At 43.3% G+C, this 14,046-nt stretch overlaps 1 protein-coding gene across 1 annotated transcript in view; it reads left to right on the top strand.

Annotated features, from left to right (window-relative positions):
• The window catches only part of LOC150041835 (F-box/LRR-repeat protein 21), a 47,414-nt gene extending 36,179 nt beyond the window's left edge, over positions 1-11,235 (top strand). The window contains exon 8 of the mRNA XM_090325378.1: positions 10,846-11,235. Within this exon, the coding sequence (XP_090181504.1) occupies positions 10,846-10,941 (96 nt within the window). The 3' untranslated portion in view covers positions 10,942-11,235. The remainder of the gene's footprint in view (positions 1-10,845) is intronic.
• The last annotated feature ends 2,811 nt before the right edge of the window (positions 11,236-14,046 follow it).

The raw sequence follows: 14,046 nt of genomic DNA, 5'->3' as shown, positions 1-14,046 counted from the left end.
GTCTTGGGTGTCTGGGGAGCACTGGGTCTGTGGGAAACAGGTTTTTCTGAGTGTGTCCTCATGTTGATCTAAAGGTCAGAATACCAAGAGGTAAAAGAAGCACCCTCTTCTGTCAAACAACCGCCTGGGGGAGCTCAGGAACCTAGAATGGAGCATTCTTTTTGCCAGTTCCAGGACTTGAACTCAGGGCCTGAGCACTGTCTTTGGGCTTTGTTGAGGTGAAAGCTCTACCACTTGAGCCACAGCACCACTTCAGCTTTTTTCTATCTATGTGGTACTGAGGAATCGAACCCGGGTCTTCATGCTAGACAAGCACTCTTACCACTAGGCCAAATTCCTGGTCCTGTAATTTTAAATTTTAAGTTAGCATAAGTCAGTAATATAGGGAGGATTACCTTCAGTGCACCCCGACCGTACTCATGTTTCCATATCCCTCTCTTTGATTCTTTTTTTTGTCAATTGTGGGACTTCACATCTGGGTCCGGATGCTGTCCCTGAGCTCTTCAGCTCAAGGCTACCACCGCCTTACCCCTTGAACCACAGCACCACTTCCAGTTTTCTGGTAGTTAATTGGAGAAGAGTCTCATGGATTGTAGTATCCAGGCTGGCTTTGAGCCATGATCCTCAGATCTCAGCCTCCTGAGTAGCTAGGATTACAGACTTAGCCACCATACCCAGCCCTCTCTTTGCTTTTTCCAAGTATCTGGAGGGCTTTTATCATGCTGTCTTTATGCATTACACACACACATTCCCACATGAGGGTGTGTGCATGCACTTAATATGCTCTGATCCTTTTCACCTGTCCGTATCCTTCCCTTTCCCCCTCCCAATTAGCACCTCCCTGGCTGTCTCCCTTTTATGTCCATGTCCTTTTATTATTCCTAGCATTCCCTTAGGTCTAGAGTCTTCACAGAAGGGAAAACATGTGATTCTTGTCTTTTTCTGAGCCTGGCTTATCTCACTCAACATGATGATCTGCAGTTCTGTGCATTTTCTTGCAAAGGACATAATTTCATTTTTCCTTGTAATAACCCGTGGTGCAGACGTGTGGATGCATGTGTAAGTGTGCTTTTCCAACCCTTTATCCACTTCTCATTCTCTACAGTCAAGATGTGTAATCAGCAGAGGTGCCTAACCGTTAACTAACAAATGGAGAAAGGATTGTTTGGTCTAGCATTCACGAGGCCCAGAGTTCAATCTGTAGCACTAAAAATACAGAAAAGTGGAAGGAGGAGGAGGAGGAGGAAAAGGATAGGAAAGGAAGGGAGAAGGGAGAGATGGAAGGAAGAAAGGAGGGAGGGAAGGAGGGAAAGAAAAGATAAAAGAAAAAAAGGAAGGAAAGAGGGAAGGAAGGAAGGGAAGATTTGAAAGTGTAGACAATGTGTTATGGTGAAGCACTCATGTAGAATAGCCCAAGGCTCCTGAGTTAAATAGAAGATGTGCAGGAGTGAGGAACTGACAGTGCGCTTGAGACTCATATGGCTTGGGCTGGAATGCAGCTGATAAGGGGAAACAAGTGTAAAGATTGTCAGACAGCAGGGCCAGAGCAGGAGGCAGGCACTGTGGCCTTCTCTGACAGTGTCTGGCTGTCCAGGAATGGGGGAGCAGCGGGAGGGAGGGAAGGAGCGAGCTAAGGCTCAAGACAGCACCCTAGGCTGGATCTGGAGGCAAGAAAAACACAGGGGAGATCAGAAAAGTTGGCATCACAGTGAGACCAACCTATGAAAGACAGCTGAGAACGAATACCCTCTTGTTCTGTGAAAGAGGTCCTTTGCGTGTCAACTCTTTGCATGGCTTCTTGGTAGTTTTCACCTCCCTACTACTCTCTGCCTTTCCTTTCCTGCTACCTAAAGACCCTTCCACCCTCCCAGACACATATCCTACTTCCGTACCTTCCCTCTTGACATTCCTAAACTTATCAAGGTCTTTCCTAGACAACTCAGAATCTGAGTTTTCCATTGTATCTATCCTTTGTGTAGCTTTCAGGTTCCGGTGTAGATGTGAAATGTCTTTGAATCTGAGACAGGGTCATAGGCTGTTTTGATTTTCCTGCTGTGATCGTATTATTGGAGAACACGTATGCTTTTACTATATTTTTTAAAAAGTATTCGTTGATTGGGGTTGGGAGTTTGGCCTACTGGTAGAGTGCTTGCCTAGCATGTACAAAGACCTGGGTTCGATTCCTCAGTACCACATACATAGAAAAAAGCTGGAAGTAGTGCTGTGGCTCAAGTGGTAGAGTGCTAGCCTCAAGGAAAAGCCCAAGGCTCAGGACTGGAAAAAAAATATTCGCTTATTTATTACCCAGTAAATGAAGTGTTACTATCACATACTTATTTTTTAGACTATTTGGTGACATTTGTCAGATATTTTTGTGTTTTTAAAATGTTTAAAATGTGTCCTCATTGCGTGTGTGTGTGTGTGTTTGCACAAAGGTTCTGAGGTTTGAACTCAGGACTTCTCACTCTTGCTTGACTGTTTTGCTCAAGGCCACAGGTGTACTTCTGTCCTTTAGCTGGTTAATTGGAGATAAGTGCCTCATGGACATTTCTCCCTGGGCTGGCTTTGAACTGTGATCCTGGTTAGTGAGGATTTCAGGCATGGGGAATCAGTGCCTGGCTGGATGTCTTGATTTTGAATGAGAAGTTTAAAAAGATCTGACATATCACTCTCACTCACAAGATATTTGTATCTAGAAATCATTAGGGCCTAGTAAAGTATTCATGGGTTTAGTAATGATTTATTTGTAGAGTTACTGAAGTTTGACAGAATCAGGAGAATCAAGACCTTCTCCAGATACTTTATATTTCCTTGGATTAAAGTAAGGATAGGTTTACAATGTTTTTAAAATATGGTCAAAATTTAGCATCTTTGAATAAGTGTTAACTTACCATGAAAAGAACAACTAGAGTCCGGCAGAGAAGATAACTTCCTTTCATGGATTAAACTGGTTGCCAGGATGCCAACTCTACCTCTGGCTTGGGTAAAGCACTTGCTTTTTCTCCTTCAGTTTCTGTCCACAGACATGTTGGTGGTCTTGGGTTCTTTCTGTGGGATAGAGCTCTATCCACTAGGGTGCATGGCCACAGCAGAGCCTCCACTAGTGGGCGCCTTGTGCAGACTGCAAAGCCTTGCTCTGCAACGCCAGGGCAGTCCTGATGCATATGGACTGGAAATTACTCAGGATCGTGCAAAAGTCCCTGGAATAATTCTCGGGGTCTGCGCCCATGCTCTGATTTCAAGTTATGCCAGCAGTGTCTGAAGTTTTACCACCGTGCTGTGTTGCTTTTGAAAGAGTTTATCCAATGTGGAAAAGGCTAATCTTTATAGAGCATCTCTTATTTTACTAGGGCAATTAATCTCTTCCTACATAGTGAAGGCCGGTTTTGGCATCCCTAATTTCCTGGACTAATTTCCACAGGCAAAAGCTTAGAGATGCCTTCAGTTGGAGAAGCAAAGAACAGGAGGGAAGCTCAGGACAAATCTTCTGACAAATCTTCTCCTTTTACAGAAGAAAACTCAAGTCCAGAGACGTGATTGGACTATAGCCCCCAGTCCCGGCAATGAGGCCAGGCTGGAACGCAGAGATAACTGAGACAAACAAGGGTAGATACAAAAGGGGCCCTCTACCAAATGGTTCCCTTCCCCTTCCTTACCTGAACTGTCCTCAGAGCCTTCAGCAATGAGAAGCTATGTGACCTCAACTTGCACTGGGTTATCTTGGTGTACATGACTGCCATTTTACCTGTTCTGGCATCCCAGGATGTGCCAGGCATTTGACTATACTCTCCTGACACAGTGTCTCATTCAGTTCCAGGCTGTGTGTTCAGGGTGGCAAAACCAACAGACCTGAACTCAGTTCCGGCTTGCACTCACGAGCCGCTACTGGGACAGTAGTTTGCCTTCCCCATGTTAAGTTAGGGTTGATAACATTACTTGTGGTGGCTTCGTCCTGCCATCCTAGCTATTTGGGAGGCTGAGATCTGAGGATCACAGTTTGAAGCCAGCCCAAGCAGAAATGTCCCCATGAGACTCTTCCCCCCACTTAATCACTTAAAAAACAGAAGTGATGCCATGGCTTCAAGTGGTAGAGTGCTAGCCTTGAACAAAATGTGCTCATGGACAAACACCCAGGCCCTGAGTTCAAACTCTACAGCTGACAAAAATAAATAAATAAAACAAATAAGCAAAAAAAAAAAAACAAAACAAAACAAACCAAACTTCCTTCCAGTCAGTGCTATGACTTGGACCTAGAAGACTTCAGAAAGGTTTATGTGTTCAAGACTGGGTGCTATTGGGAGGTGGTGGGGACTTTTAAAAGGAGGGATCCATGGGACCAGGAGTGTAGATTACTTGCCCAGCATGCACAAAGCCCTGGGTTCGATTCCTCAGTACTACATACACAGAAGCCAAAAGTGGCTCAAGTGATAGAGTGCTAGCCTTGAGAAAGCTCAAGGACAGTGCTCAGGCCCTGAGTTCAAGCCCCAGAACTGGCAAATAAATAAAAATAAAAGATGGGGTCCAGTGGGAGGTCTTTAGATCCTTGAGGGATGTGCAAGCTCTAGAGGATGAGGGGGCTCTGACCTTTTCTTCCTTTTCTTTTTTCATATCCCGGCCACAAAGGTGAAGGGCTTTTCTCTGCCCAGTGCTTGAAGTAATCATATACTTCCTTGCCACAGGCCCCAAAGCAACAAGGTTATTTGACTGAGAATTCCTCCACTGTGAGCCAAAAACGGACCTTTTCCCTTTATAAACTGATTATCTCTGGTATTATTATAACTGTTGCAGTAACAGAAAGCTAACACTCTGGGGAGAAAGCCTTCAAACCACTGAACGCAGGACTTAGCATCCTCTTTCATCAGCCTGGGACATCAGTTTTGTTTTGTTTTGTTTTCATGTTGATATTCAATCTTGGAACTATCAAAATGGTACACTTGGTATTTGTAAAATGAGTAAACTAAGGAAAGCCCATGCCCACATACATGCATTGCTAACTATTGTTTTCACCTCTTATTTGTGTGAAATAGAAGCATAAAACCAAAAAGGTAGGACTATCCATGGAAATCAGTGATCTTTTCCAAAAGCAGTGTGTTTTCTTGTGTTGACTTTCCTTTGTCACCTCCCCCACCTCCCCCCACTCCTCCCCCACACACCAATTTAAAGATCAAAGTGAACCCAAGAAAATCCTCTAGATAAAAGGTCTCCTCATGCATCCTTCTGATAGTCTTTTAAGGATTAATAAACTCTCCTTAGGACTCGAAAATGTGCTCTTTTCAGGTTTGGCAAGAGACATGTTTGAATGGGTAGGAGATCATTCATGGCAGTTCATTTTTTTTTCTTCACTAAAGGGAATGATGAAGTCTTCTCCTCCCGCCTGAGTTAATGCTGAAGTGATTCTCAGATCCTCTCAGTAACGATACCTTCGTGTGTTCACAAGCCATGAGAGTCTTTCCCTTTCTGGTCGCCATTGCAGTTAGCGCGTGTCAACCTGAGGATTCCGCTTCCCATAAGAGTCCACATTCAAAGCAGTCACTACTCAAAATTTGGGTCATGTGAAACCAGAAAGCAAGGCTGTGAGTATAAATGGCATACCCAGGGCATTACCCTTCGGGGTGAGATCACTTCCAGAAACACATGGAAATGTAGCAATGGGAATCACATCTGCTCTCTCCACACTTGCGTTTGATTTGGACTTGGACATCTTATGTGAAACATCGGCTGTGTTTATTAAGGACTTCAGTTCGGCTGTGTTTATTAATGACTTCACTTTCCACACAGTTCCTCAGCTGAACTGGAGAAGCAAGACGTCTGCAGCCCTGTTCCTTTCTGCTTGTTTGTTCATCCTGGGCCCCTCGAAAAACCACCTCACTACACATCAGAGGAATACCACCCCCAATTTATTTATTTATTTAGCCAGTCCTGGGCTTGAACTCAGGGCCTGAGCACTGTCCTTGGATTTTCTCAAGGCTAGAGCTCTACCATTTGAGTCTTAGCACCACTTCGGCTTTTTTTTTTTCCTTCTATGTATGTGATACCGAGGAATCAAACCCGGGTCTTCATGCATGCTAGGCAAGCACTCCACCACTAGGCCAAACTCCTAACCCCCCCACCCCCAATTTAAAAGTCGTTCCACTTGGGGTGTTTCCACTTCTATGAGGACGCAGAAGCGACGTGCACTCTGCAGAAACCATATGTTGTGTTTTGACTTTTGATCTTTTCCTTGGCCGATACTACGTGGTACCATACTTCCATATGACGCTAGGGAGCAAGCAGCAGATCCTAGTTAGCGGCACAACTGTTTGGATAAATCTAAATGACTCTCAATTGCTTAATGTTATAAACGATATAAAAATGAAAACACAATAGCAGTGAGTTATATGTTCAGAAAGGAAACCACTGGATTGTCTAGAAGGGAAGGGAAGTACCAATTGATACTGGATTTTTGTGTATCAAACATGTGGATGATCAAGGAAAATAAAAATGGCATCTAGGTATTGGTATAAAGACAGAGATCTTATTGTTACTCAATAGATCTTTTTGGCTCTCCCAGCCCCAACCTAAACAACAATAATAACAACAAAAATCCCTCCTCCTTAGAGCTGTTCTTGAACTAAATAGCTACTCTTGACTTATTTGTTGTTTTGTTTTGTTTTTTTTTTTCCTGGCCTGGGGCTTGAACTCAGGGCCTGAAAACCGTCCTTTGAGCTTTCTTTATCAAGGCCAGCACTCTACCACTTGAGCCACAGCACCGCTTTCAGCTTTTACTATGTATGTGGTACTGAGGAATCAAACCGAGGGCTTCCTGCATGCTAGGCAAGCACTCTACCAATAGGCCAAACTCCCATTCCCATCCTAACTCTTAACTGCCCCCCCTTTCTTCTTTCCTTCCTTCCTTCCTTCCTTTTCCTTCCTTCCTTCCTTCCTTCCTTCCTTCCTTCCTTCCTTCCTTCCTTCCTTCCTTCCCACTTTGGACCTTCTTGAAAAACCTGACCAATTTTCTTTTCAGTTGTGTCTAACCTACTGTTAAAAATGATTTACTTGTTATTACATTACAAGTATTTTTAGAAGCCAGGCACCAGTGATATAATCCTACTTACTCAGGAGGCTAAGGTCTGAGTGAAAATCTTGGTTTGAAGCCAGCCTGGGACAGACAAATCCTAGAAACTCTTGTCTCCAATTAACTAGAAAAAAAAATCCAGAAATGTTGGTGTGGCTCAAGTGAGCAAGAAAGCCAAGCAAGAGTACAAGGCCCTAAGTTCAAGCCCCTGTACACACACACACACACACACACACACACACACACACACACACACACCAGTATATCTTAACTCTGTTATACAGATTCTTATGGTTTGTCTTTGAGCTTTTGAATATCAAGAGCATAGGTATCAGTTAACTCTAAATACCTGAAGCTCTTTTGAGTTTGTTACTTTCCTAATGTTAGGCCCACATTGTTTTATCCTGAATAAACTCAGGTCATTTTTTAAAAATATTGTGCTAGATGTTTTTTGAGTCTAAAACGCGCGCGTGTGTGTGTGTGTGTGTGTGTGTGTGTGTGTGTGTGTGTGTGTCTGTGTGCGTGTGTGTTTACAAAAAGTTTTACGAAGTATTTTGCAGAAATAGAAGAGTAACATAAGGTTATAATTCTGGGGAGGAATTCTATTTGCTTTTGCCAGATTCTTAAGTGAACCAGTAAGCCAGGATGGGCTGGAAAGGACTTCAGAGACTAAGATGACTCAAACCTGAGTGATGGCTTCGTGAAGGCTTCAGTGCTTCTATTTCCTTTACCTCGAGGTGCATTCTCTCAGGCTTAACCTAAAAGAAGGGATTCATCTGTCTTCCTTCTACTGCTAGTTCTGGACCCCTCTCCTTTATCTTTCAGGCTGTAAAAGGGCTGTTGAGACTTAAGTCTGAGCAGTGAGTTGGATCCATTCCATAGATGCTAATGAGGGGACTGTCCTTCCTTTATCCAAAATTATTCCTTGCCTTTCAGCAAAACACCCTTTGTCTCTCCCATCTTTGTAGTACAAAATTCCCTTTACTCAACTCAAGTTCCAGTGACTTCAGCCAGGAGATTTTAGACTATCCTTTCTTCCAAAGGTATAGAAAAAAGTGAGCAGAGCCGTGAACGTTCAAAGCAAAAACTTAAATCCAGCTCTGATTTTTTTTAAATGCTAGTGGACATCAGAATCCTCAGTATGGAGTTGTTGAATATATTTGAATATGTTTGCCTAGGTCCCATCCTTTAAAGGTTTTGAGTCAGGATGTTTTCTACAAAGTTCCTGAAGTGATTTTTTTTTAATGTAGGTGGCCTCTTGACCCATATTCTAAAGCCCCTTTGTAATTGTAGACTTCACTAAAACAAAATCCCCGAATTCACTGTAATCAGCACATGTTGTTTAGTTTGGTCATGCCACTGTTTTGCTTTGAAAACTTGGATGATTAGCTAGAGTATCTCTGAGTTTAAAAAATCAATTATTCAGGATGCTGGTGGCATCTGTAATCCTAGGCTGAGATGTGAGGATCATGGTTTGAAGCTAACCTGGGCAGGAAAATCCATAAAACTCTTATTTCCAATCAACTACCACAAAGTCAAAAGTAGAGCTATGCCTCAAATGGTAGTGCCTTAAACTTAGTGAAAATAAACTCAGGGTGAGTGTTCAGGCCCTCAGTTTAGGCCCTGGGACTGGTGCGCGCGCGCGCGCGCGCGCGCACACACACACACACACACACACACACACACACACACCGATTAATCAGTAGATATGTCCTTGTCTCGCCCCACATCTACAGATGCTTTGTGAATGTCACCAACACTCGCTTTAACAAGTCCTAATGCAGAAAGATTCGCTTTTAAGACGTGCTTGACTGCTAGCCAGATTTTGAGCTGAGTCTCTCTGGGGCTCTTTCTTGGGCATTAGTATCAGTGAAGGCTATTTATAATGATATGCTTTGTGGCCAAGTGGAACTTTAAGTCTTCTAGTTTGTCACTGTTCTTACATGGTATACGCTGGTCTGGTGCCAGGGTTGCTGGGATGGAAGGCGGGGTGGATGTCTGAGTCACTGTACCTCAGGACCATTAGCTTGTGTTTGATTTGGATGTCTCTGGATAGTCAAGCACGGCGGCCTCAGTAAGTTCCATCTTATAATTAAACATTCTAATTTCTGATCTGGACCCATTTTGAATATCCTCCATGATCTGGCATGGCTCAGTAGTCTTAACCTACCCATAGAGCAGCTGAAAATTGCCTACAAGTTGTTAATAATTCAAGAAGAAAAACCAGATAAAGAAATGGAACCACCTTACCCCTTCCTCTCCCTTGTTCTAAGCATGATTTGTAGTTCAGGAGGGTCAATCTGTAAACGAAAGAACATTTGCTTATATTTTAGCAGTCACCTCTTTGGGTATGAAATACAGAAGCAGAAAGAAATGTGCAATTAAAGTAAAAATTACCTCTTCCTCACAGCCGATTGTGATGCAACCAGCAGGTAAATCGTATATTTGTGAAGTGCCTGTTGAATGGCAGGTCCTATGCTAGGACCTCAGACAAAGTGGAGAACCCAACTTGATCCTTTGTTTGTTTGTTTGTTTGTTTTGTCAGTTGTAGGACTTGAACTCGGCCTGGGCACTGTCCCTGAGCTCTTCAGTTCAAGGCTAACGCTCTACCACCTTAAGCCAAAGCACCATTTTTTGGTTTGCTGGTGGTTCCTTGGAGTTAAGAGTCTCACAGACATTTGTGCCAAGCTGGCTTTGAACCAGGATCCTCAGATCTCAGCTTCCTGAGTAGCTAGGATTACAGGTGTGAGCCACTAGCATCTCGCTGGTCCTTGCTCTTAGGGGGTTCAGGCAAAGCCACAATAAAAGAGAACATGCTGAAGCTGTTTCAGCAAGAGTACAGCCATATTCCTAGATGCGTGTTTTAAAAGTCAGCGCTGGCGGCAGTGAGCGCCAGTGGATTGAAGAATGTCAACCCAAAGAGCAAGCAAGGGCAGTGAGGGGCTATGGCAGCATGCCACATGGTGTGGCAGTGGAGGTGGAGAAAAGGGAAGCAGAGGGAAGAGGTTGTTGGCTCTCAGTGCCATGTCAGGGTTCAGGAAAATCCGTCTCCCTCTTTTATTTGCCATTGTCTTCCACCTCCCCTGTTGTTGATTAGCTCAGTGGAATGTATTTTCTGACTCCATCTTTCACCCAGGAAGTTATTTTGCTTAGTCTAAACGTGGATGCTGCTTGAAGTCGGGAAGGATTGTGTCACCATTCCCTTTCCCCATCCCCCTATACAAATAGATATTTTTCCCTAAGATAATCCTCTTCCATTTTATATTCTCTCTCTCTCTGGGTCCTATATTTTTTATGCAGTATTTTCCTCTGGATTTCTTATCCATGTTGAGAGCAAATGACATGCCAGTGTGTCCAATTGGGATCATATGCCATAGCTTTGAAGGAGAGGGCCACAAACGTGTGAGGGAAATTATGGGCAGTGGAAAGTTTCCATGGCAGTGCCACCCTGTTTAGCAAACATAGGAAGAAAATTTGTGCTGAGATAGTCAAAACTAACTTAGAGGTGCACTTTGGCAGGTCCAAGTTCCAAATTGCTATTTTCCACTGGTTGACTGTAAGGCAAAAATAATACATCCTTTGTATCCTGAGCTATACAGTAACCATGAGGCAGCCTTTTTTTAGACCATGGATAATACTCAAACTGTCATATGACTTTTGGGTGTATCCATAACTCAAGACAATGTCAACTTTTATTTAGAATAATTCTGCATACCTTTTCTCCACAGTAAACTACAGTTATCCCTTATTCACCCAACAACTCAGCTGTAGTGTCCTTTTTCTTATAGGTTCTGCACCTTTTTAAAGAGAGAAACATTTGTTTTAAAGATAGAAACATGGATGTGGAAATCCCCAAAAACTCAATGGAAAGTACTCAACGTTGATAAAGGAGCTTGTGCTTGGACCATCACTTGATGCTGTTCACAGAAGTCGCCGTGTCCTCAGCAGTGGGTATGTCTGTATACTGCTGTGCAGTAAGAATTACCTTGAGTTTATGTCTCTTCTCTAAAGTTGGCCCAAGAAAAGACGACTAAAATCAATAGCGTGATGCAATGTTCTGGCAAAAATGGAAGGATTAACATCATAATCTATTCAGCCTGCTATGACTAAATTCCACAAGCCAATGGATTATAAACAACAGACATTTATTCCTCACACTTTTTTTGTGGGCTGGGACTTCCAAGACGAAGAAGCAGGCTGATTTGGTGTGTAATAAAGGCCTGCCTTCTGGTTTATGGGTTGGAGCCTTCTAACTATGTCCTCACATCTTAGAAGAGTCTGATAAACCCCCTGTGCCTCTTTTGTCATTCACAGTCTGACCACCCGAAGGTCCTGCCTCTTACTAGGGCCACAGTGAGGATGAATTGTGCAGGGAAACATTCAGGCTACAGCATCTTGGTTCCAGGCCAGTTTTGAATTGGACACATATCCTGCTTTCATACACATAAAGTACATCTAAACAAATTAAGCATTGATATATGAGCTCTCTGAGACTTGAGCTTTGGGTTGCTTCCAAATCATCCATCTAGGCTATGTACTGAAAAGTTAAGAAGACATGTAAGGGGTTCAAGGTAAGTTGGGAAAGCTTCTTCAGAAGTAGAAATGTGAGCATTACCCAGTTCCCCGTGGTAAATGCAAGAATTGGCCAGTCAGTAAAGGTTATTTGTGAGTCTAGTGGCCTGAGCTAGGAAATAAGCACATAGGTAGAAGGATAGATAGATAGATAGATAGATAGATAGATAGATAGATAGATAGATAGATAGATAGATAGATTATTGAAAGGTAGATAGTTGTACAAATATCAAAGACAGCCAGGCTTGCCAGGCACTGGCGGCTCAATGCCCACAATCCTAGATACTCAAGGCTGAGATCTGAAGACTGCAGTTTGAAGCCAGCATGGACTTTCATGAAGATTCTTATCCAATTTACCATACAAAAAAGTGGAGATTTGGCTCAGGTGATAGAGTGCTAGCCTTGACATATAAGCTCAGGGACAGCACTCAGGCCCAGAGTTCAAGCCCCAGGCCCAGCGAAAAAAAAAAAAAAGTAAAAGTAAAAGTAGCCAGGTAGTGATTGCAGCTCGTGCCTGTAATCCTAACTGCCAAGGATCATGGTTTAATTCCCGCCCAGGCAGATAATGTCTGAGGCGCTCTCTCTCTCTCTCCCCCCTCTATATTTATATACATACATATATATTCATATGCGTGCATACATATATATACCCACACATATATATCCATAGGTATTATCCAGAGAGCCATAGCTAATACTTAATTGTATGTTCTCATCACACATATACATATATACATATATATATATACATATATACCTACACACATATATATCCAAAGGTATTATCCAGAGAGCCATAGCTAATACTTAATTATATGTTCTCATCACACATATACATATATACATATATATACATACCTATATACACACACATATATATCCATAGATATTATCCAGAGAGCCATAGCTAATACTTAATTGTATGTTCTTCATACGTGTAGTTTTCTGTGAGTCAAACTAATTCATTATGCTAACAAAAGCAACATCCATATCACAGAATGACCGAGCCTGGCACAGTTAGCTATAAGGGCACATGTGAAACAATGCAAGGCATGAAGACACACAAATCTCTCCATGTCACCAGGTATGTAGTACCCACTCTGCTTTTGATGACTATTGTCATTGCCTCCATCAGAAAAATGATTTTCAGATTCTCGACACTCTTTTTTTTTTTTTTTTTTGTCATGAGGCTTGAACTCTGGGCCTGAGCGTTGTCCCTAGCTCTATCACTTGAGCCACAGTGCCACTTCCAGTTTTCTGGGGGTTAATTGGAGATAAGAGTCTCAGGGACTCTTTGTGCCTGGGCTGGCTTTGAACCATGATCCTCAAATCTCCGCCTCCTGAGTTGTTATGATTACAGGTGTGAGCCACCAGAGCCTGGCGCCAGATGCTCTTACCATTCTTCACCTATGATCCCACTCTACCAGACTGAACTCACACCACCACCCCTGCAGAGGCACGGTAGTCAGGAAGCCAGCCTCTTGCAGCCCAGTACATGACAAAGGAAGAGGAGTGTCTCCAGTTTTCCAGTATCTTCCCAATCTCAGATCCTACCACACATTCAGGGGGCATTTGAAGCCCAACACCCTCTCCCCCACTCTGCTTCCTCCTACTCCTCTCCTGAAACCATAGATAGTTGCTCAGCCTCAAGTGTGTGTGTGTGTGTGTGTGTGTGTGTGTGTGTGTGTGTGTGTGTGTGTGTGTGTAGGCATGAAGGTTGGATCGCTCAGAATACCTAACCTCATTTGAGACCAGCAGCGTTATTTAACCATTTTCTCAATCTCATTGAGTCATTGTTTGGGTTGAAGTCATTTTCAAAGCCATTTATGCACCAGACCTCCCACATAGAAAGCGGGACTTTACTTCTTCCTTTGCCAAGTTACAGAAAGGGTACGGGAAAGTTGGGGGGGGTGGGGGCAGGTTAGAGATGATCTGGACTATGGGTCTGCAAAGCTCCACTGGATAAACATGCAAGGGAGATGAAACCAGAAGAACGCAAGGTCACGGGAAGCAGAGAATCACTAACTTTATCTCAGAAGCTCAGGTGTTGGTGTTCAGGACATTTCCTTTTCCCTAGAAAATCATGTCTGGAAATTTCTTCTCAGCAAGGTTCAAAATAGTGACTTCAGAGGAAACAGACTCAAAGGAGCCAACAGTAGAAAAACAGCATTTCAAACCCTTTCCTTGCCTGTTCCCTGTCAAGGAATTGTTTTCTGTGATGGGCTGGGAAGTGGGGAGGGTGTGTGGGGGGAGGAGGAGTGGGGTAGGACCAGTTCAGGTATAGCTCACAGTCACTCCTTCCTTCTCAAACAAAAGGCTTTGAACCCATGGGAAGCTATGGTGAGAAGATCTCAGGTACTGAGGAGAAAAGGTCCAAGACCACACTGACCGACAGACAAGGTACTGTAAAGCCTTCT

This window comes from Megascapheus bottae, chromosome 38, assembly GCF_031878675.1.
Source record: "Megascapheus bottae isolate mThoBot1 chromosome 38, mThoBot2.hap1, whole genome shotgun sequence".
NCBI lineage: Eukaryota > Metazoa > Chordata > Mammalia > Rodentia > Geomyidae > Megascapheus > Megascapheus bottae.
The sequence above is the reverse complement of the archived record's forward strand: the minus strand, read 5'-3'. Positions and strand labels throughout refer to the sequence as shown.